Here is a 24,515-nt window from a genome sequence, read left to right as displayed (position 1 = left end):
TTGAAACTGGCTTGCAAACCTGGGATAAATCTCTCCTATGCTTTTCATAACCATGTATGTATCAGCTTTTCATCTTATAGTGGAAATATATATATATATATATATTATTTTTTACAAGGAACGTTATGGTGTTTGCCTCATTTATCTTTATATTCTGGTATGTAAACGTGTTCACTGATGAGAAAGGAAAAGATTCATAAGGCTTAAACAACAATAAATTGAGAAAATAGGAAGAGTTTCTTACCAGGTCTTAACTTGAAAATGTCAAAATTATGAGCTCATTGTTTTTGAACTTGCTATTTTGGCCCAGGTTTCGTAACATTAGAATGTTAGATTATAACTGGTACAATACTAGAGATTTTGAAGCTGTGTCTGAAGAGAAAAAATCACTAAAGACTATTTGTTATCTTAAATTACTTTAAAAATGTTTAAAACAAAAAAACAATCATTTATTTTTAAGTGCTATAGTGGTTTTACCATAGAATGCTATAATGTCTTTTATATTAGTATAGTAGCTAGAATTTTGATTTCAAACACTGGCAAAGAAATACTGTGGCAAAGGTGAAAAATACCTTAAACATATTAAAAGGTGATTTTTATTTACTTTTTCTTGCTTTATTTTTTGCTGTATTGTTCTAGAAGCTAGAACATCTAGTATAGTGTTTAAGTGGTAAATGTAGGCATATTTGTCTTATTTCTGATATAAATGAGCAAAGTATTCAGTCATTTGCCATTAAATATGATGTCATCTTAGGAGCATGTCTTTCTTAGGAGCCACTCATGGTGAGAACATTCTCTTCTATTCTTCAATTTCAGAGAATTCTTAACAGGAATTAGTGTTGGATTTTGCCAAATGATTTTTCTTCATTTATTGAAATGATTATGTAGTTTTAAATTTTATTAATATGAATTACATTGATATTTGAAAGTTAAATCAGCTGGTAGTCCTAGGATAAATTCCACTTGATCATGATGTATTTTTATCTGCTGTTGCATTTGCTTCATTAAAATTGTGCTCAGAATTTACATATGTAATAATGACATATAGTCTGTAGTTTTCTTTTGCTGTAATATTTTTGTCTAGTTTCAGAATCAGGTCGTGATGATCTCAATGAGTTGAGAAGTAGTCTCTTCTTTACAGTTTTCTAAGAATTTGTGTAGAGTTGGTGTATTTCTTCTTAAAACTTTGTTATAATTCACCAGTGAAGCCATACAGGTCTAGAGTTTTCTTTGAAGGATGGCTCCTTAATGACCAATTCTATAAAAGATATGGGGTTATGAAGGCTGAATGAGCTTTGGTAGTTTTTGTCTTTCAGAAAATTTGTCCATTTCATCTAAGTTGTTGAATTTCTTTATATAAAGTTAAGGAAATATTATGAATATCTTTTTTAATATCTGTAGACTCTATAATGATGTCACCTCTCTCATTCTTCATATTGGTAATTTGTGTCTTCTTTTTTCTGAAGAGTCTATGTAGAGGTTTTATCAATTTTATTAATCTCAAAGGATTCCATTGATTTCTTCTGTATTTTTTTTCCTTTCTTCTATATATTTTGGGTTAATTTGCACTTCTTTTTAAGGTAGAAATTGAGGTCAAAACTTTGAGTCCTTTCATCTTTTCTAATATAGGCATTTAGTGCTGTATTTATTTCCCTAAGTACTGCTTAATAGGCATCATATAAATACGGAGATGTTGTGGGGTTTTTTTCTTTCCATTTAGTTCAAAATACTTTCTAAGTTCCACTCTGACCCATTGGTTACTCAGCTATGCATTGTTTACTTTCCAAATATTTAGAGATTTTTCAGATATTGTTCTATCCTTGAGTTCTATTTTATTTCTGTTGTGTTCATAGAACTTAAATGCTTATAAATTTATTGAGATTTGTTTTATGGCCCAGGATATGATCTATCTTGGTAAATATTCTCCGTGTACTTGAAAAGAATGTATGTCCTTGTGATGTTGTGTAGAGTGTCCTATAAAGGTCAGTAGGTCAAGTTGACTGACAGTGTTATTCACATCTTCTGTGACTTCCATAGTGAACATAGTTCTTAAAAAAATCACTTACAACAGCATCACAAAAGATCAAATACTCAGAGATAAGTTTGACAAAAGATGGAAAGTCCTGTATACTAAACTCTACAGAACCTTGCTGAGGGATATTAAAGAAGACCTATCCTACTAGAAAGATATGTCATGTAGAGGGGTCAGGAGACTCAATATTGTTAAGAAGTCTATTCACCCCAAACTGATCTATAGAGTCAATGTAATCCCAATCTAAATATTAGCAAACCTTTATATGGAAACTGAAAAACTAATAATAAAATTGCTAGAGAAATGCAAAGGACTTCTAACAGCCAAAACATTTCTAAAAAAGAACAAAGTTAGACAACTAACATTATCTGATACAAGACTTACTATAAAACTTCAGTGGTCAAGGCAGTGTAGTATTGGCATTACGACAAACAAAAAGATCGACAGAAATTAGAGTCCAAAAATATAACTACACATAAATATATTTTAAAAAATGAAGGTAAAAAAAATCAGGAGAGAAAGGAGAGTCATTGGTGCTGGAACAACTGAATATCTATATGCCAAAAATATGAACTTCAAACCATTCCTCACAACCATATGAAATGGACCATAGAATGAACTATAAATTCTAAAACTATAAAAATTGTAGAAGTAAACATAGGAGAAAACCTTTGTGACCTGGGATTCAACAAAGATTTCTTAGATATACCATCAAAAACATGATCTATAAAAGAAAAACATAATTTAAAGTTTGAAATTAAAAACTTCTGCTCTTCAAAAGACACTATTAAAAGAATGAAAAGACAAGTCAACTGAGAGAGAATATTTGAAAATCATACATCTGATAAAGGACTTGTATCCAGAATATATAAAGAACCAAGACTTTATTACAAGAAAACAACCCAATTAAAAAACTGGGCACATTATTTAAATAGACACGTCAAAGAAGATATATGAATGGCAAATCAGCACATGACAAGATGCTCACATCATTAGTCAGCTGGGAAAGACAACAAAAACCACAATAAGACACTATTGCATAAAATTTTAATATCTAAAGACTGACCACACCAAGTGTTGATGAAGATGTAGAGAAACTACAGTTGGGAATGTCAACTAGTATAATCACTTTAAAATCTATTTGGCAATTCCTTAAAAATTTAAACATGTACATTCTATCTAATTCATTTATTCCACTCCCAGGTATTTTCCTTAGAGAAATGAAAGCACATGCCCATACGAAGACTTATACGTGGATGTTCACAACAGCTTACTTGGCAGTAGCCCCAAATAGGAAACAACCCAAAAGTCTATCAACAGTTGATAACAATGGTGATATATTCATATGATGCTATTCTACTCAGCAATAAAAAAGAATGAACTTCCGATAAACATTACAACATGGATGGATCTCAAAATTATGCTGAATGAAACAAACTAGACCCAAAAAAGAAAAGAGTAGTACAGACTATATCATTCCATTTATATAAAATTCTAAGAAACACAAACTAATATATAGTGACAGAAAGCAGATCAGTGGTTGACTGGGACAGGGGTTGAGAGGGGGAGGAGGAAGGGACTACAAAGAGGCATGGGGAAAATCTGGGGGTGATAGATGTGTTCATTACTTTGATTGTGGTGATGGTTTCACAAGTGTATACATATGTCAATACAATAAAGTGTACATACATAAAGTATATGTCAATTACATATCAATAAATCTGTTTTCAAAAAGATTGACAAATTATGATTATTAAATATTAGATTTTTGACAGACATTCTCTCAAAATTGAATTAAGTAAGTCCAACACTTCAAGGCAAAAAACTGACAGTTTTTGTTACCAGGGAAAAAAAATCCAAGCTCTGCAATGAAAGTTAAAATTTTGGAAAACACATTTGCTATAAAGAAATTGATACCTCCTATTACTTTTCCAGTGAGATTAGTGATGACATTAATGAATGTGGTCTTTTGATACTGTATAATGAATTACTTCACTGTTTGGAAGATCTATATAACCTGGTCACTTGATATTTTCCAAATGAGAAATGACAAAGCATGATGCTACAAAAATCATGTATTCATCTTATAAGATTGACAAATGGAATTAATGTAACAGAGTACGAAAAATTCAATGTGGTTTCAGATCAGACACTGCAACTAACCTCCAAGAAAATTTAGCAAAGTCCACTATGGTAGGCAGAATTTGAAGATGACCTCCCAGTAATGTCCCACCCTAACCCCTGGAACATGTGAACATGATTAGATATCAATCCCATAATTATGTTTTATCATATTGCACAGTTGCCCTAAAAATAGGCAGATTAGCCAGGTAAGCCTGATCTAATCACAAGACCTTTCAAAAAAGTGGAGGGTATTCTCCCAGCTTTTTTGAAAAACAAAACAGAACAAAATGAAAAACAGAAGGAGAAGTTAGAGAAATTCAAAGCACTTGAAAGATGTGACACACTGGGTCTGAAGATCAAAGAATGTAGGAAACCTTAAGAAGCTGGGAGATGCCCTTGGCTCACAGCAAGAAAAGAAAGGGAACCTTAGGCCATTTCTCAACTGTAAGAACCGGAAGGAGTTTGGAAATGGATTCTTCCCCAGTGCCTCCAGCCAAGAATTTTTGGCTTTATGAGACCCTAAGCAGAGAACCCCAGTAAAGCCTGCCTGGACTTCTAACCTACACAACTGTGAGGTAATAAATGGATATTGTTTAAAGCTGCCATGTTATGATCATTTATTGTGCCGCAATAGAAAGCTAATACATTAACCATAAATCAAAATGCACATAAACTCAGATCCAACTCAAGCACTGTTTAAAAAAGAAAAAAAACCCAAATAATAAAAATGGAAACAACCAAAGTATCCATAATTAGAAGATCGATTTAAATTATAGAAAGCCATATAATGGAATATTCTGTAGCCATTATAAAGAAAAGGTAGAACTATATGGATGAATATGAAACAATGAAACTATGTTATATTAATAATAGAAAAAAAGATCAGCAATGTTAAGATTTTGAATAATTAAAACATTTGCATAATATCATGGTATCTATAGTAAATATTTTCCTGAGGGGAAAAAAACACAAAAAAATAAATAGCAATTAGCTTTGGGGTAAGATTAGATTGTTGAGTAGGACATTTTCTAATGAAGTTTATTATTCTTAATCATTAAAAAAAATATCAATAAAGGTTACTATTTAGTGTCCAGATAAACACATTCCTGGCTCTCTTCCAAAGCTATCTTTTGCTTTATGCAATTTAGACCTGCCATCAGGAATTTGTTACCATGCTCCTTTAATCAGTCATAGTAACACCAAAATGACTTTTCCTCATCAAGTCTGCCCTACCTCTCAAATCTAAGTTTCTCAGTGACATCCCTTATTAACTGGGGGCATCATTTTCATTATGTGAATGTTTTATGTATTTATAATACTTAAACATCCCATTTTAATTAAAATTATAGGCTATTCAATTGTTTTAAAAATTTTGTATGAAAATTGTATGAAAGCTACTTTAATATATAAATCGTAAATAGTGTAAACCATGCAAATATATATTGCCATTTGAGGATGAAAATGATTATGATCTAGGAATCCTTCAGTTATATGGTAATAAAGAAATATTCCAATAACAATCAAACCAGCATGGTAAAATTGGACCAATTTATCCTTTAATAATGAAAGAATTATGTGAAAAGTTTTTAATGGGCAATCTACAATATCAGGTTTATGTGATGTATATTAAAGTTAGAAAAATGTTTTATATTCCTTTAAGTTTCTTCTTGTAAAATGAATAGTTAAGGTAACAAAGCAAATCCTTTCCAGTTATTAAATACTGTATTTATAAATCTTATCAAGGTCATATTTTACCTCTGATTATATTTTCCACAACAGAAAGATGTACAATAAAAATAAAGATAACACGGTATCAGTTTGATGTTATCCTTGTTTGTTGGCAAAAGTAGTTAACCAAAATACCTGGAGGTGTTAAAAGTCACCAGAAAGAAATAAAAGGACAAATTCCTAGAGAGATCACCTTTTTTTTGTCCACATATCAAACAAGTTCATAGTTTGTGACCCAAAACATTATGATATTATTATATACAACTAAACAAAAGGATGTACGGTAATGTACTTGTAAAATGATATACAATGAACGAAATATAAGACAGTACTATCATTATAAAGTAAACCTAAGTAGACTATTTATCTAAATAGCCTTTCTCACCGAAAGATTATATATAACTAACTTCCATGTGTAACTGCAATGTAATAATATATCTTCTCTTACAAAGGTTGGCTGACACTTTCTAGAAACTGGCAAGTATCATAGACTATAAAAATATCAAGTATGTGTACAAGCTCTTCATCATCAGGAAAATGTTAAACAAAATCCTTGGAAACTTAACAAGGAGAAATCAAAGAGACTAAACATATAAAAGCAATAAAACATGACATTAAAATGTCATTGAGGAAACCTCTAAAATCATATTACCTGGAACCAGTTCCATAATTATGTAGATAGGCTGTCTTTGTGTGCAAACTCCTATAAGTTTGACAATATTGGGATGATCATATTGCTTGAGAATTCTGGATAAGAGAAGTATAAGAATAGTTACCATTTAAGTTGTAAGCATTAATTTATGATCATGAATAGTGTGCACAAGTAGAATGCACTTTAATCAACACAATTTTTAAAACTTTAGTACGAACCCAAATTATGATAAATGGGATGTATATGTCTTGACAAATCTTGGCAAAATATAGATATAAATGAGTCAGTTTTTATTCAGTTAAATATTCATTTAAAAATTATTATCTACTCTGAATAGGTAATAAGCATGCTAAACAGGAATAACTTACTTAGTCCAAAATATGCAGAACTCCCTTCAAAGAATCTGGTTTTAGCCACCCTCACAAAAGCTGGAAAGTATTAGTGGACCAAAACCTGTAAGCTGTTAGGGCAGCATCTTTTTGTTTTGTTTTATTTTATGTATATACTTCATTTAAAACAAATAAAAAAGAACGATTCATATTGGTAAATGCTATAGAGTAATCACTTCATATTTAGATTTCACAATACATACTCTCCTGATGATCATGATCAACTTCAAAACAGTAAAAACTCAAAAAGTTTTGAGAAAACTGGCAGAAGGTTAAACAGTGAGTAATATAAGACTTAAGCTGAGGCAAAGAAGTTTTAGTTTGGATAAAGGCAGAATTTCAGAGAGCTGTAAAAGCATAGACTCATCTATAGGACCCCAAGCATGAGTTAAAAATAGATTAGATTCCCTCAGAGGCCTGTCTACCCTGATGATTTCTGTTACCAAATGATCTTCCATGTTATCCTACTGACATAGTTATAAATTCACTCATATTTGAAAAAACACAGTTTCCTTTCTAGGAGAATGAAAAAAATAACTTCATTTGGAGAAAGATAAAACAGTTTATATGTGTGCTGTACATGTACAACTAAAGCAGAGATAGCTCTAAGAAAAATGTTATCGATTGAAAATATATAAATTTAATAAATGAAAAAGTACACCGGGAAGAATTCTAGAGATAAAGAAAATGTTCTGTCAATAACTGAGTTTGCAGTTTCTATGAGGAATTAGAAAGGAAGTTTTAGAATGATTGACTGTAATCCAAAATGTCATTTCTTAGGTTGAAAACTGCTTAATAAAGAAATTCCACAAAACAGCCAGGATTAATCCAAATGACATTAAATAGCTAAATATATAGCTTTATTATCTGTTAAAGGATACTTGGGAGTTTGCATGGATGTAATTGTCATTTTTTTTTTTTTTTTTTTGCGGTACGGGGGCCTCTCACTGTTGTGGCCTCTCCCGTTGCGGAGCACAGGCTCCGGACGCGCAGGCTCAGTGGCCATGGCTCACGGGCCCAGCCGCTCCGCGGCATGTGGGATCTTCCCGGACCGGGGTGCGAACCCGTGTCCCCTGCATCGGCAGGTGGACTCTCAACCACTGCGCCACCAGGGAAGCCCCGTAATTGTCATTTTTAACATAAAATTTCAGTCTCACTTTAAAAGAAGAAATTAAACTCTATCTTTCAGTAAAAAATTCACAAATTAGAAAGCAAGATACCTTAAGATACCTATGAATAACTAAAATAATGAGGCTATAAGTTTCAATTGTGATAGCACACCTTTAAATTCATCATAGGATATTTTTTCTGAATTGCTAATAATATACATGAAAAAGGTTTGCAACTTTATTCCACAGATAATATTTAATAAATGCACCCAACTAGTTTAATCCATTGCTATAAATATCCATTTTTAGATGATGGAGAAATGACATCAAGATGCTCTATGCCACGGGATTTAGTTCTTTCGTTGCCATGTCCTCTGTTCTCCCATGGCACTTTGCAAAAACTTCAATTTTATATACAATGCAGTGATGGAGACCACACACACACACACACACACACACACACACACAAACACACACACACCTTTCCTTCCTTCCCTTTATACCACCAATCTATGGATCTATATATCCTCCTTCTCCTTCTCTCCCTCCCAACTATCCACCTACTCATCCATCCACCCATCTCCCATTCATATGTCCATTCTCACTCTATCCAAAGCTCCTTTCCATTTGTTTTGTGTTTTGTTGTATATATTAGATTTTACCACTAACAGAAGAGTTTAAACTATTTGCAACATAGGGCTGGCAGGTTGGAACATTAAATTCTAGCTAAAACAGAAAAAAGAGAAGAAAATCATCCTAAAAGATCAGTTAGAAAAGAATGCAATGAGCTGAAGAAGAAATTTGAGATTCTCAGAAAATAAAGCTAACAGCTGGGAATAAAGAATCAAGCAATAATATCTAAGGAGGGTAGGAAAGATGTAATTACATACCTAAATATATGTCTAAATTATGGATTTTATATATAGAATACAGTAATATTCTTAGTATAAGGACAATCACAACATTGCATATATGCATATGTGTATATGCACGTGTGATAAAAGCAAAAAATACTGCAATATTTTTCAAGGACTCAAAGAATACTCACTGTTCTCAAAAGCATCTGGTTCTTTTGACTGTGATTTCCTAACTGACCTGCAGTCTAACTCAAACACACAGAAACTTTTTGTTTTCACATTGTATAATAAGTGCCTACTTTTGAGGGCCCTGAAAGTGCTTACTTCTAATTCATCAAATCATATTTAAGATATCTTCAAATATACATTTTAATGAATCACTTACTTATATTATAAATACATATTTACATTACTTTAGAGAACTTACTTGGCTTCTTGTAAAAATTTTATTTTCAGTTCCTGAGGAAGATCTTCTTTACACGTTTTAACAGCAACAGCAGTTTTATCCTTCAATATGCCCTTAAATACTTCACCAAAATTTCCCTGAAAATACAAATATATTTATTGTTTAGAGTGTAAGACAGCCACGTAAACCTTTGCAAAATACAAGGAAAGCATGTAATGATGAGTTTTGAGTTCACCAAAGTACTCTGTTAGCTTTATTCAGAGTTTTAAGTGGAAATAAAGACTGGGAATGTTGCTCTTACCAATTAACTTTAATACACTACCCAACATAGCAACCATTTGAGGGACTGAGGCTTGTGGAGAACTGAAAAGGAAACGGGAAAAAACTGAAATAGAATAAAAGGAAAAACTAATGCTGTCAGAAGTACCTAAGTTTCACTCCATCTAGTTCCCTTCACCCCCTTAGCTCTAAGTTTTATCAGGTTGGCGTTTAAAAATAAAGCCAAGTTTGTGACCACCTAGAGGCGGGGGATAGGGAGGGTGGGAGGGAGACGCAAGAGGGAGGGGATATGGGGATATATGTATATGTATAGCTGACTCACTTTGTTATACAGCAGAAACTAACACACCATTGTAAAGCAATTATACTCCAATAAAGATGTTAAAATAAACAAATAAACAAACAAACAAATAAAGCAAGCCAAGATTCTGTGAGGTGACTGGTGGTACTGATCCACACAGCCAGATGTCACTTGGACGAGAGTGTGAGAGAGTAAGACACTAGATGAGAGGCAACAGAACCAAGGCAGATGAAGGACTGTCAACAGCCACTGCTGCAGGCTGTCAGTCCCTGAAAGATACCAAGGAAAACGAGGTGCTTGCCCAAATGCCAGTGTCACCCATCTCTGCTACTGCTCATTTCTATCAAATGTCTGAACTCCTAACCTTACTCTATGGCTAGAACATATTTTGATTTAAAATGCCTTATTTCCAGTTTGAAGTCACTTTTATTATAGTTATGAAACAAAAGAATACAGAGAAGATCTATAAAGCTAACACAACAGCTATTTTGGAGTATTCTCTTCAAGTCTTTCTATGTATGCATATGTATTTTTTACATAGCTATAATTATAATGTGCAAGCACTGTATTATAATTAGCTTTAATGCTGTCATTGTTGAGTAACAAGTAACTAAACTAGAGGTCTGATAATCAATGAGTTTGAGTTCTAAGTTCAATGTAACTCTTAACCTATGATCCAAGGTGTATAAATTTTACATGTTACTAATCATTTAAATTTACTAATAGGTATTTTAATAAATTTATTTATTAAGGAATTACTATTTGCTTAATTTAATTAACACTTATTTTACTTAATATTTTAAGTATACTTGAATATTTAAATAATAGTATTATTAAATCTAATATTCAACTCTTAAATATTCATTCAAAACGATGATTGATCACCTTTACATGAAAAGTAAACATACAATAACTTCAACACAATGCACATTCATCACAAACTAGAAAAAGAACAATTTGAGCTTTATATCCTTTCCTGTTATTCAAGGCTTTTTTCCTTCCCACAATTATCACATCATTTAGAGCTGACAGAAGGTATTAGTACACACAATTACTGCTGGGCCTCTGTTTATCTGAATGATTCTGAAGCACTTAAAATTTACCTTGTCTGAAACTTAACATTTTATTCACTAGAAGACATTTCCTGACTAAATTACCTTTTCATTTCCTAGGGCCATTGCTCTCTACAAGCATTCAGATTCTTCCTGTGGAACACTTTTGTCTTCCTCCTAGCACCTCAGACAGCCTACTCTGATTCAAGATCTCATTTTTCTCACCTGAACTGATCTCGTCCTTAGTCCCTCACCCTCTTCAGCCCCTTAATCTCTCCAACACAGAACTTCGATTACACCACTGCCTTATTTAATATCTATCCTTCCATTACCATTCCTTTCTCAGCCTCTGTCTAGCCATCTTAGCCTCTGACTGCTACATGTGTCCTAAATTCAAATACTTAGTGATCCCAAAAGGTGTGCCATGCCTTCTGTACATTTTCCCCTCACCTCCAATCAGAGAACATGCTAACTAATCTTTAAATTCATTTCTATGCCACCTCCTTCATGAAGACTTTCTTGATCTTCCAAAAATTAGACATCTTGTTCCTGAACACTTATCATCCCATTGCCCCTTTGTACCTTTCTAATGCTTTCTGTCCTATGTAACTGTTCTTGGCACATACAAGGCATTTGAAAATTGTAAACATTCATTTAACAATCATTACTCAGAAGACTTCAATTCTGTTAACAGTGGTCAAGGGAGGAATCTCCAAACACTGCACAAACGACTCTGCTTCACGGACCACCTCTTCTCCATCCAAAGAGGTCAGGAAAAAGCCTACGACATCAATTGCTCCCTACCATGTAACAGGCACGGCTTCATCTCTGCTAGTGGCTTTAAGTCCATGAGGCTAAATTTCATTATGACTCTTGTGTATGTTTCTGTTGGTCCTCACAGAAGATCCTGGTGGTCCTCATTTCCCCCTCTCTAATTCTCATTAGGTTCTGCAGACTCCTCGTCAACCTGTTATCTCCAACTATTTCCCTTCTGTCCCCAACCTCCAGTTGCCTTCTGGAACTTGTGGTCCATCATCAAAATTTTATCTCGATCTATTCTTTGGTCCTTCTCTTCATCTTCTTGTTCTAACAGAAACCTGGCTCTCACTTGAGAACACACAAATGGTGGGTGAGCTTCCTGTGCCTTCTAAAACTGTGATGACCCCACCCGCACCCCCAACACACACACCATGCTTCTCCCACCGCCTGAGAGATGGAATACAGGATTCATCGAGCTCCTTGTCACTGCTTTCAAAACACTTCCCCTTCTGTTTTCCTAAAAACTCCTAGCTTTGAAACTTTGTTATTTGATTATATACCCACTACCCCTTACTGTTGCTAGCAGCTATTGCATTTGAAAATATTTTCCCTCATTTGTTGACAATTTGAGCTCCTGGATCACTGTACCCGGTGTTACTCTTGTCTTAAAACTTGGAAATTTCAATAGACACTTAAAGATCCTTCCAACACTTCAAAACTCTGTTATGTGACCATCTCTCTTCCAATGATCCATGTTCCAACCTATTTTCTATGATCATACCTTAAACTTTGCCATCACCAATAATGCAACTCCTCTGTAACACCTACGTCATTCATCCCATCTTCTGGCTGGCTTCTATTTTTCTAGCTTACTTCCTCTAGTATTTGGACTCAAAATCCTTTGACCCTATAGGAACCTCCAAATCTTTAGACCCTATTACTTTTTATTGTCCATAACCCCCTAACAGCCTTGCTTTCTTCCTTATTCAGCTTAAATTCCATGCTCAATAATTATAACAACTGTTTACTATATACTCTCAACTTCTCTGTTCCTTTTCATCTGTAGAACTCCCTTATCAAATCCACAACCCAGATTAAATGCAACACGACCTACTCTGTTCCTATGCAGCTAAATGTGGCTGGAGAAAATCCACAATGATGTTGACCAGTTTCACTTTAAATTCATGAACACAAACCTCTAGGAGGGCCTTAATACTGCTCAATAATTATATTACAATTCCCTAGACCATTCACACTCTCATTCTTCTAATTAACTATTCCCCCCCCTTTGACTCTCCTCTTAAAGCTCCCATACCTTCCCCACACCCTCATTCTTAGTTAACAATCTTGCTTAATTTATTGAGAAAATTGAAGCAATATAAAGAGAACTTCCAGACTCAGTCCCACATTTACCCTCCTACCAATCTTCCTTGCTGTTATAAAAAATGAACTACTGTGCTGCTATTAAAGTCAATGCTCCATTGTAAATTAAATTCCATCCCCTCTTACCTACTTGATGATATTATTTCAGGAATTCTCATCTCCTTCCAAAATCTTGAATTTTTCACTGCATATTGCTAACTGCAAACCAGCATGCTGCCTCTCTCAGATTAACCAACACACAAATCATTTCTTCTGAAACTGCCATCACATGTAGTTTGCTACACAAAGTAGCAAAACTACAAAGAGTTACATCCTTGCTATCTCTAATTCCTCTCCTCCTATTCTCCCTTAAATATATTTCAGTTTGGCTTTCACGTAAAGCATTCTAAAGAAAGCGCTCAGCCAAGTCACTAGGGATCTCTTCACTGTTAAAGTCAATGGTTCTCAGTCATCATCTCATTTGACCTCTCAGCAGCACTTGCCACCACTGATCACTGTCTCCTCCTTCATATACTTTCTTCTCTTGGCTTCTAAGGCATCCTATCTCCTGGTTTCCTGCCTTCCAGGAGATTGCTCTTTCTCAACCTCAATCATCTTGCTTCTCATCTCTCCAGCCTCTTGATTTTGATGTGACCAAGGTTCAATCTCTCTCTTCTCTTCTCTATCTAGACTCACCCCATTGCTGAACTCATCTAAATAAACCAGCAAATAAGTGACAACTACCAAATTTGTACTTTTGATCCACACCTCTTTTCCAAACTCCAGACTTAATACCCAACCATTTTCCCAACATCTCCACTTAGAAGTCTAAGAGACAAACCTTAATATTTACATCCCAAACTCCTAATCTCATTCCCCCCAAACCTGCTACACCTATGCCAACTACCCTCTTTGTCCCATGCCCCGCATACAGCATCAGGATATTTAGGTGGTTCAACCTTAAAAACAAATCCAAACTCACCACTTCTCACCACTTCCACTGCCATCCCCTCTGATCCAGCAACCATCAACTTTAGTTAGGTAAGTACAATAGCTTCCTAACCTTCCAACTCAGCCTATTCTCAACACAGTAGCCAGAGTGGACTCTGTAGAAAGTAAGATCATGCCACTCCTCTACTCAAAATCATCCTCTAGCTTACCTTTCCACACACATTTAAAGCCAAAGTATTGATAATTACGGTGACCTACATGGCTCTACACGATCTATACTCTCATCACCTCACTGACTTGCTGCCCTATCCTATTCTTCCTTGCTTACTGGGTTACAGGCAAACTGTCTCTCCTGCTCATCAAATGTAATTTGCGTTGGTACTCCCTCTGCCTAAAACCACATGGCTAAATCGCTCCTCCCCAGGTTTTCATTGGAAAGAAACAATCTTAATAAGGCTTACCTGGATTCCCCCATTAAAAATTGCAAGTCCAATCAACAGCACTCCTAAATTCCTTATATTGTCACAGGATTTTAGCACCCTTTAACATTATGAAGTTTACTTATTTATTAAGTTTATTGTTTTTCTGTCTTTCCCTGCTAGATAGAATATGAGCTTCATTAAGGGCAAGGATATTTGTCTACTTGGTTCACGGATGTATCCCAGGAACCTAGAAGAGTACCTGGCACAGAGAAGGCATTCAGTAAATATTTGAGGAATGAATATTTTTCGTTTTCTTTTTCTTTTTTTTTTTTTTTTTTGCGGTACGCGGGCGTCTCACTGTTGGGGCCTCTCCCGTTGCGGAGCACAGGTTCCGGACGCGCAGGCTCAGTGGCCATGGCTCACGGGCCTAGCCGCTCCGCGGCATGTGGGATCCTCCTGGACTGGGGCACGAACCCGTGTCCCCTGCATCGGCAGGCGGACTCTCAACCACTGCGCCACCAGGGAAGCCCAGGAATGAATATTTTTGAATACCAATTATATATCAAGTACAGTCTATAGAAATACAGTGCTCAAAAAAAGAGCTCCCATCTCAACCTTATACTACTACTAAATTCCAAAGTACATAAGTATAAGAACCATGGCTAATTATTTTTCTCATGCATTTTCATGCAGTATACTATAAATATTCAGAATAGGTAATGAAAATATTAAATGACATTTTCAACTCAAATATATTTGCTGAAATTAAGCTATATAGTGTCTCTAAAGTTGAAGTGTTTTATTAAAAATGATAAAATTTATTAAAGCTGATATCATGCTACTGCCTTGTCATTGAAAACAATTATTCTTTGAAATAACCTTACTGAGGACCCAACGGCTAAAATTCCTCCGAATATGTGAAATACCATGTATCACATATTAAACAAAGAAAATTGAAACATTTCTCTTTAACTGAAAGTATTTTTTCCTTAGAACTGAAAAATATGCTCTTCTCAACACACTATTTTCAGTAACTGGTTTAATTTTAGGGCTTCCCTGATGGTGCAGTGGTTGAGAGTCCACCTGCAGATGCAGGGAACACGGGTTCGTGCCCTGGTCCGGGAAGATCGCACATGCCGCGGAACGGCTGGGCCCGTGAGCCATGGCCGCTGAGCCTGCGCTTCCGGAGCCTGTGCTCCGCAACGGGAGAGGCCACGACAGTGAGAGGCCCGTGTACCGCAAAATAAATAAATAAATTTATAGCTTATTATTTAATTGTATTTTCATGGAAATTAATTTACTTTCTTTGTAATAATTTTTAGCCCAATCACTGCTACTGAGTTACCTAAAGTAATGAAAAAGAAGAAATATTTCCTTAAGAATTATGGCCATATCACAGAGGAAATAAACACACCAGCTTCTGTTGTAGCTTGAAATTCTTTAGAATTTACTTACTAAATAAGTATTAGCAGTCAATAGAAACTGCTTTCCAATAGCAATTTAATGCTTCTATTTGGAAAAGATATTTTAAAATAACAAGAATCCTGCAAAGTAGATTGTTTCAACAGGGATTTACTTTCTCAACACATATCAGGACTAAAACATAGGGGAAATTTGTCAATTCATCAAGTTTACATTTAAATCAAAAAAGTAATGAATAATCATTTATTTCTTTACTTGAAACGCTGAGCCTTAAATTCTAGTACTGATCACTCAGAAATGTATGAGTGATAGTTTTCCCTAGCTATCTGGATTTTATACTATTTTTTATATTGCATTATGAACCTCAACTCAATTCAAACATCACTAATTAAGTCATCGACAAAGAAGTTAATATTTATCTATTGGAACTCAGTTATAAACAAATAACAAATTTTCAAATAGTCCATTTGATTATTAAATGTCTGCCATCATTATTAGTTATAATATACTTTCATAAGGCCAATGAGTTGGAAGAAACTCCCAACCACGTTGGAAGAAAGAGACTTTCATCATATATAGCTGCCTCCTCTGACCACTAACAGAGCTAGCTACAAAATGGATATATTGAAACATGTGCCTTGTCCATATAATTTTCAGATTGAAATAACATGTCCCGTGTTGTCACATACCGTGATTCTATATACAATTCTGAAATCCCAAAGAGCAGTACTGCATTTTCTCTGAACTATCATGTATAACCAGAAACAAACAGAGTAAGACTATTAAGTATTTAAACTTTTATTACATCACAGTTTCTTTTCAAATCTCAGCTCACTAGTTTTGGCTTTACTACACTGTAATAAAATTTTTGTGGCTTTTAGTTCTTTCAGAGGAAAATATACAAAATAATATTCTTAAAAGTCAAGATAATTCTTAAACTTTTCAAAGATTTTCACACTTCTATTTCAGTGAACATCACAGTATTTGTAACAGATATGGCACTGTGTTCTTCTAGGTTCATGGGGGAATGTGCCTTGCTGTGTGCTGGAATATAAGAAAGGCTTTGAAGAAAATGAATCTGTAGAGTGCACAATCACTATCAAGATTTGGTTTTTCAGCTCAGTGGATTACATACCTTGCCCAGTAATTCTCCCAATGTGACATCTTCATGATTGAGAACCCATTTCTTATCCTGTGGCAAAGAAAAAGAACAGTTTTTTAGCCCAAGCAAGAATGCAGTTCCTGGGCTTCCCTGGTGGCGCAGCGGTTGAGAGTCCGCCTGCCGATGCAGGGGACATGGGTTCGTGCCCCGGTCTGGGAAGATCCCACATGCAGCAGAGTGGCTAGGCCCGTGAGCCATGGCCACTGAGCCTGCACGTCCGGAGCCCGTGCTCCGCAACGGGAGAGGCCACAACAGTGAGAGGCCCGCGTACCGAAAAAAAAGAAAAAACAGAATGTAGTTCCTGTAAGATGCATTTGAGGCAGTGGCAAATAGACCTAAGAGATATTGCATTCAGACCATTCAATAATCAGCACACTAAGAAGTTGTAACCTCAAGAGGTTATAAAACAGATTTAAGAAATGTTACCACAAAATAGAACTTTAAGCTCTACATTATAGCAAACTTCTATCAGAATTCTCAGCCTTCAAAATGATAGTATGCCTGTAACTAGAACACAGCATGCACTCTCCTCCCACCATAAAGCTTAGGCTATGCTATTATTTGTCATTTCAAAAGCTTTGTGTCATAAGTACATGAGGGAATCTCATTTTGCAATGTAAAATTTCCAATCTTCACTTGATCATAGAGAATTATTTTATACCCAAATTACATTACTAAGAGCTAATTTTTCCACAACTGGTCATGAATTACAGCTGTCTATTACACTGCATATAGTCCCACATCTTTCCCAAGTAATTTCCTGTAGTATAATAAAACAACAAACATCAATTACAGTATCACAAGGTACACAAGATCAGTGATGCAAACATGCCATTATAAAAGAACATCCCATTATGTGATCTCAAGAGCTAATCAGTACTTAGGAAATATTTCATCATCTAAAAAGTCAAAGGGTTTCCCTGGTGGCACAGTGGTTGAGAGTCCGCCTGCCAATGCAGGGGACACGGGTTCGTGACCCGGTCCGGGAAGATCCCACATGCCGCGGAACGGCTGGGCCCGTGAGCCATGGCTGCTGAGCCTGCGCGTCTGGAGCCTGTGCTCCACAACGGGAGAGGCCACAACAGTGAGAGGCCCATGTACCGCAAAAAAAATTAAAAAAAATAAAAAGTCTCAGCTATGAGAGCACACAGTACTGTAATGTTAGAAAGACAGATTAAAAAAAAAAAAGAAGGAAAAATGAATGAAGTGGGGTGGGGGGAGAAAGGAGAGAAGGAAAATTAGGGGATGGAGCAAAGAGAGAAAGAAGAAAAGAAAATCCTGGAATGATATATTTTATTCTTGATTTTTAAAAAATTTAATGTTAAAGTATAGTATTTCCCCATTACACAGACTGAAATATAATTATGAGCTATAGAATGAATTGTAACAAGTAATCAAACACCTTGAAGTAAGAATCCACCCTAACTATGGCTTAAAAATGTCCTGGACAGCCAGCTGAAGTACTTTACCTTCTGAAACACCATGTGACAAACACTCAACCACCACACTCTGATTGTTCAACAAGGGGAACAGCAATGATTTTTAAAAACAGTTTACATGTATAATCTTTAGGGGTTCAGAATAGCCTCCCCAAGATGTGCTACTTTAGCAGGTGGATTATTTTGAGCTAAAAGCAAATAAGACCCTGTGGCCTCAAGGCAAAGCTTTACTTCTCCCTTAAAGAATTTAAATTGGGGGCCTTACCCATAATAAGAGCTATTACCAGAAATAAGTTCTTATGACCTATCTGTATGACAGGGCAAACATCCAATTACTAAACATCTGCTCTTCCTATTTGTGAATTACCCTCCTTCTCTCCGAAGTCTCATGCCCCATCCCATCCCTTAGCTCAGGATGGCATATATACCTCATTTTACATTTCTAATTCAACTTCTCATGCGTGTGGGGTTCCTGTATGTACAAAATTAGATCCGATGTTCTCTTGTTAATATGTCTCATGTCAATTTAATTATTAGACCAGCCAGAAGAACCTAGAAGGGTAGAGGAAGTTTTCTTTCTCCATGACAAGTCTTTCAACCTAAATAAAAAGCCAGAACTATAAAGGTCCTGAAAAAAAAATTAGCAGAATATCTTCATTACCAAGTATGTAAAGAAAGATTTCTTAGACAGGACACAAAAAGCACATAAAAGAAACAACTGGAATTCATCAAAATTAAAAACACTTGCTCCTCCAAAGGCTCTTTTGAAAAAATGAAAGTCCAACTACAATCTGGGAGAACATTTTTGCAATACGTATATTTGACAAATAATTTGTATGTAAAACATATAGAGAACGCATACCTCAAAAACAAGGTAACAAACAACCCAATTTTAGGAAATTGGGTAGAGTGCTTAACAAAAGAGGATGGACAAATAGACAATAAGTACATTAAGAGATGTTTAACATCACTAGTCAGTGACACACAAATACAAACCAAAATAAGATGCCACTTCATACCATTAGAATGAAGTGCCAAAAACAGAAATATAGATCATTGGAACAGGACAGAAAGACCATAGATAAACCCACACACATATGGTCACCTTATCTTTGATAAAGGAGGCAAGAATATATAGTGGAGAAAAGACAGCCTCTTCAATAAGTGGTGCTGGGAAAACTGGACAGCTACATGTAAAAGTATGAAATTAGAACACTCCCTAACACCATACACAAAAATAAACTCAAAATGGAGTAAAGACCTAAATGTACGGCCAGACACTATCAAACTCTTAGAGGAAAACATAGGCAGAACACTCTATGACATAAATCACAGCAAGTTCCTTTTTGACCCACCTCCTAGAGAAAGGGAAATAAAAACAAAAATAAACAAATGGGACCTAATGAAACTTCAAAGCTTTTGCACAGCAAAGGAAACCATAAACAAGACCAAAAGACAACCCTCAGAATGGGAGAAAATATTTGCAAATGAAGCAACTGACAAAGGATTAATCTCCAAAATTTACAAGCAGCTCATGCAGCTCAATAACAAAAAAACAAACAACCCAATCCAAAAATGGGCAGAAGACCTAAATAGACATTTCTCCAAAGAAGATATACAGATTGCCAACAAACACATGAAAGAATGCTCAACATCATCGATCATTAGAGAAATGCAAATCAAAACTACAATGAGTTATCACCTCAAACCAGTCAGAATGGCCATCATCAAAAAAATCTACAAACAATAAATGCTGGAGAGGGTGTGGAGAAAAGGGAACACTCTTGCAATGTTGGTGGGAATGTAAATTAATACAGCCACTATGGAGAACAGTATGGAGGTTCCTTAAAAAACTAAAAATAGAACTACCATACAACCCAGCAATCCCACTACTGGGCATATACCCTGAGAAAACCATAATTCAAAAAGAGTCATGTACCAAAATGTTCATTGCAGCTCTATTTACAATAGCCTGGAGATGGAAACAACCTAAGTGTCCATCATCGGATGAATGGATAAAGATGATGTGGCACATGTATACAATGGAATATTACTCAGCCATAAAAAGAAACGAAATTGAGTTATTTGTAGTGAGGTGGATGGACCTAGAGTCTGTCATACAGAGTGAAGTAAGTCAGAAAGAGAAAAACAAATACTGTATGCTAACACATATATATGGAATCTACGAAAAAAAGAAAAAACAGGTCATGAAGAACCTAGGGGCAAGACGGGAGTAAAGACACAGACCTACTAGAGCATGGACTTGAGGATATGGGGGGGGGGAAGGGTAAGCTGGGATGAAATGAGAGAGTGGCATGGACATATATACACTACCAAACGTAAAATAGATAGCTAGTGGGAAGTAGCCACATAGCACAGGGATATCAGCTAGGTGGTTTTTGACCACCTAGAAGGGTGGGATAGGGAGGGTGGGAGGGAGGGAGATGCAAGAGGGAAGAGATATGGGAACATATGTATATGTATAACTGATTCACTTTGTTATAAAGCAGAAACTAACACACCATTGTAAAGCAATTATACTCCAATAAAGATGTTAAAAAAAAAAAGAATTAAGTGCCTTCTATTTACAATATCCAAGACATGGAACCAAACTAAATGCCCATGGACAGATGAATGGATAAAGATGTGGTATATATATACGATGGAATATTACTCAGCCATAAAAGGAAATAATGAAATAATGAATAATGCCTTTTGCAGCAACATGGATAAACCTAGAGATTATCATACTAAGTGAAGTAAGTCAGACAGGGCAAGACAAATATCATATGATATCACTTATATATGAAATCTAAAAAAAACGATACAAATGAACTTTACAAAAACAGAAAGAGACTCACAGACAGAGAACAAACTAATGGTTACCAAAGGGGAAAGGGGGTGGGGAAGGATAAATTAGGAGTTTGGAATTAGCAGACACAAATTACTATATATAAAATAGATGGGGCTTCCCTGGTGGGTCAGTGGTTAAGAATCCACTTGCCAATGCAGGGGACATGGGTTCGAGCCCTGTTCCGGGAAGATCCCACATGCTGTGGAGCAACTAAGCCCATGTGCCACAACCACTGAGCCTGCGCTCCAGAGCCCATGCGCCACAACTCCCGAAGCCCGGGCACCTAGAGCCTGTGCTCTGCAACGAGAAGCCTGTGTACCGCAAGGAATAGTAGCCCCCGATAGCCACAACTAAAGAAAGCCTGCACACAGCAACAAAGACCCAACGCAGCCAAAAATAAATAAATAAATAAAATAATAAAATAGATAAACAAAAAGTTCCTAGTGTGTAGCACAGGGAACCATATTCAGTATCTTGTAAAAAAAAAAAAAAAAACAAACTATAATGGACAAGAATCTGTAAAAGTTTATATATATATACACACACACACATATATATACTGAATAACTTTGCTGTATACAATAAACTAACACTGTAAATCAACTATATTTCAATTAAAAAAAAGTGCCTTGAAGAGCCTGTGTCTGGGATGTCTCTCAGATCTTTTATGCTTGTTTACAGTTGGTGACAGGATGAGATATCGAAAGGACCCCTAACTCTTGCAATTTAAATAATGACTATGGTGTTACCTGGGGGAAAGATGAGGGGTGCTATTGTCAGGGTAGAGGTGTAAGGGAAATGGGGTATTAAAAGCGATGTGGAATGCTTACTACTGCCAGAATGGCTAGGGGTCACTCCTGATTTGAAGTCACAAAAATAACCTTTCCACTGATTAGTCCGGGAGAAGACAAGGCTGGGAAGAGGACTAACTGCATAACCAAAAACCCTAAAATTGAAGAGGAGTCAGTTAAGAATAAGGTGGCTCTTAATCTGTTTTAGCTAAAATGAGATCACAGAGAAGGAGCCTACAGCCTCAGAATTTAGACTTATGACTCCACCTGTAAGAGGGAGGGACAAAATACCCAAAGGGGATTCAGTGGCAATTTGATAACTGCAATTTTGTAGAAATGTGGATAGAGGGGCAAACTCCAAACTGTCAAATTGGAAAAAGGCAGTAGCACTTAACACATGCTCTGAAGAGGGGAACTACCCAACTCCTCCCTTAGACAATAAACGAACTACTCCTACTGAGGCTGCTGAGTGATTGAGATAGACAAGCAACTTTAGTTACATGATGATACTAAAGCTTCACCAAACACTATGCCTCTGGCTCAGGCAATGATGGATATGGTAACAAAAGGAGGTCCAACTCTTACATAAATTTATGTCAAGGGAACAAAAAGCAAACAAGCAGAGACTACATCAGAAGATAATTCAAAGGTAAGGTTAGGGAATAGGGACATTAAGTAACATGGAGTTTGGAGAATGGAGAGTTGCCGAAGGAGCCTGGATCCTTGTCTTCCCCACCATCTTTATTGACCTCTCTTCTTTTCCCCGTTACTCCAAAGCAAAGTCACACTCAGAAGGGTTGCCAGAAAGAGCTGCAGCTCACTCCTCAACAACTGTCCCAGACCTGCTATCTCCTACAGAGATTATACCACATAATCTTGGCTTTATCTTTACTCTTTTTTCTATAGAGGAGCAAGGAGATTTGCACAACCTTCTTGAATCTGGAGAAGGAACAGAAAGAATCGAGGCAGACTGCCTCCAAGAAACAGGAATGGTAGCATCTTCCCTGGTTTCACAGATTAACTGAACGAAAATAAAAGTTGTACTAAAGTGTAAGTCAACAAAAGTAAAACAGACATAAAAATATGCATTAAAACCATAATGAATAGAGTTGACAGTTTTACTGTTTCATCTGCTTGCTAGTGATTTGTGACCATATAGGAATATCCCCAAACCTATGTTCAAAACTAATGATTAAATTTGTCTGATGTTGAAGCTACAAAAAACTTGATTTAGACTCTTCAAATGTTCTTGACATTAGGACTCTACTCCTTAATTCATGAATATTAACACATCATTACTATGGTGAAAGAAACATATACTTCCCCCATTTATTAGTTATCTCTGAAAATGAACAAAATAACATTTTGAAACATCAAATTATTTGGGCTAAACTGGACAACTCATTTTTAAAGGGAGGAATGGAAGACAACTCTAAGACCTGAATACATTTTTTAAAACTATGAATTTCTGGGGAATTCCCTGGTGGTCCAGTAGTTAGGACTTGGTGTGTTCACTGCCAAGGGCCCGGGTTCAAGCCCTTGATGGACTAAGATCCCACAAGCCAAGCAGTGCGGCAAAAAAAAAAAGGAATTTCTTGGTTTCATCAACTGATCAGAATATTTTCTAAAACTGCTTAAGATCAGATTTAAAGTCAGCCCACCATAGTACAGGCAAAGGAAAGTAAGTATTATCACTTGTCTGAAATCCAAACTTTTGTAAAGAAAAGCTGGGGACACATTTTTAACATGTTCCCACATACACTTGCTTGCTAAATCTCAGAAGAACCCCCATTAGATTGGCAGGAAATGCATTATCTCCACTTCACATTGAAAACCAAGGCCTTGAGAAGATAAAATCCTGACTGTGATCACACAGGTATTAAGTTTCAGAGTTGAGATAAGAACCTTGATGTTTTGTCTTTTGGCCCACTATCCCAACACATTCTTCCTTGCCTTTCGCTGGTCTCTTCAGTGTGGTAAAGAATATTACATTTAAAATGAAACTCAGTAGTATAATAATTTTCTGAGCCTAAATAATACATATAAGTATATTATGTCAGGTAATTAAAAAGAAGGGTCAAATATAGAACATACTATCTATAACCTGAATAAGTGCCATTAATATTTAAAATCTTAGATATTTACCTACAATATATGATAAATGAGCATTACGTTACCAGAGAGCCAATTCATGCCAAATTGTAGAACTACCCTGGAGGTAAAAATCTTCACATATATAAAGTCTCATTGAGACTTTTAACTGTTATATTTAACATAATCGATTGCAAAAAGGTTTTTCATTTGAGTTATAGACCAGGAAGGTCAATGAAGCAGCTTTGAGAATTGAATCATCTTGAGCAAAGAACATATGGGCTTGAGGCAACTCAGCTAGGAGATATGGGAATTCTGCCTAAAGTGCACCTT

The 24,515-nt window shown here is 35.7% G+C and overlaps 1 protein-coding gene across 4 annotated transcripts in view; it reads right to left on the bottom strand.

The window, feature by feature from the left end:
- The window catches only part of FER (FER tyrosine kinase), a 466,661-nt gene that overhangs the window by 139,423 nt on the left and 302,723 nt on the right, over positions 1 to 24,515 (bottom strand). For all 4 annotated transcript variants that reach the window (XM_029216683.1, XM_029216684.1, XM_029216685.1 and 1 more), the window contains 3 exons: positions 16,981 to 17,037; positions 9,319 to 9,434; positions 6,537 to 6,631 (listed from right to left, as the gene is read on the bottom strand). In XM_029216683.1, coding sequence (XP_029072516.1) covers positions 6,537 to 6,631; positions 9,319 to 9,434; positions 16,981 to 17,037 — 268 coding nt within the window. The remainder of the gene's footprint in view (positions 1 to 6,536; positions 6,632 to 9,318; positions 9,435 to 16,980; positions 17,038 to 24,515) is intronic.

The sequence above is a fragment of the Monodon monoceros genome, unplaced genomic scaffold, assembly GCF_005190385.1.
Source record: "Monodon monoceros isolate NGI ecotype Baffin Bay Population unplaced genomic scaffold, NGI_Narwhal_1 Super_Scaffold_12, whole genome shotgun sequence".
NCBI lineage: Eukaryota > Metazoa > Chordata > Mammalia > Artiodactyla > Monodontidae > Monodon > Monodon monoceros.
The sequence above is the reverse complement of the archived record's forward strand: the minus strand, read 5'-3'. Positions and strand labels throughout refer to the sequence as shown.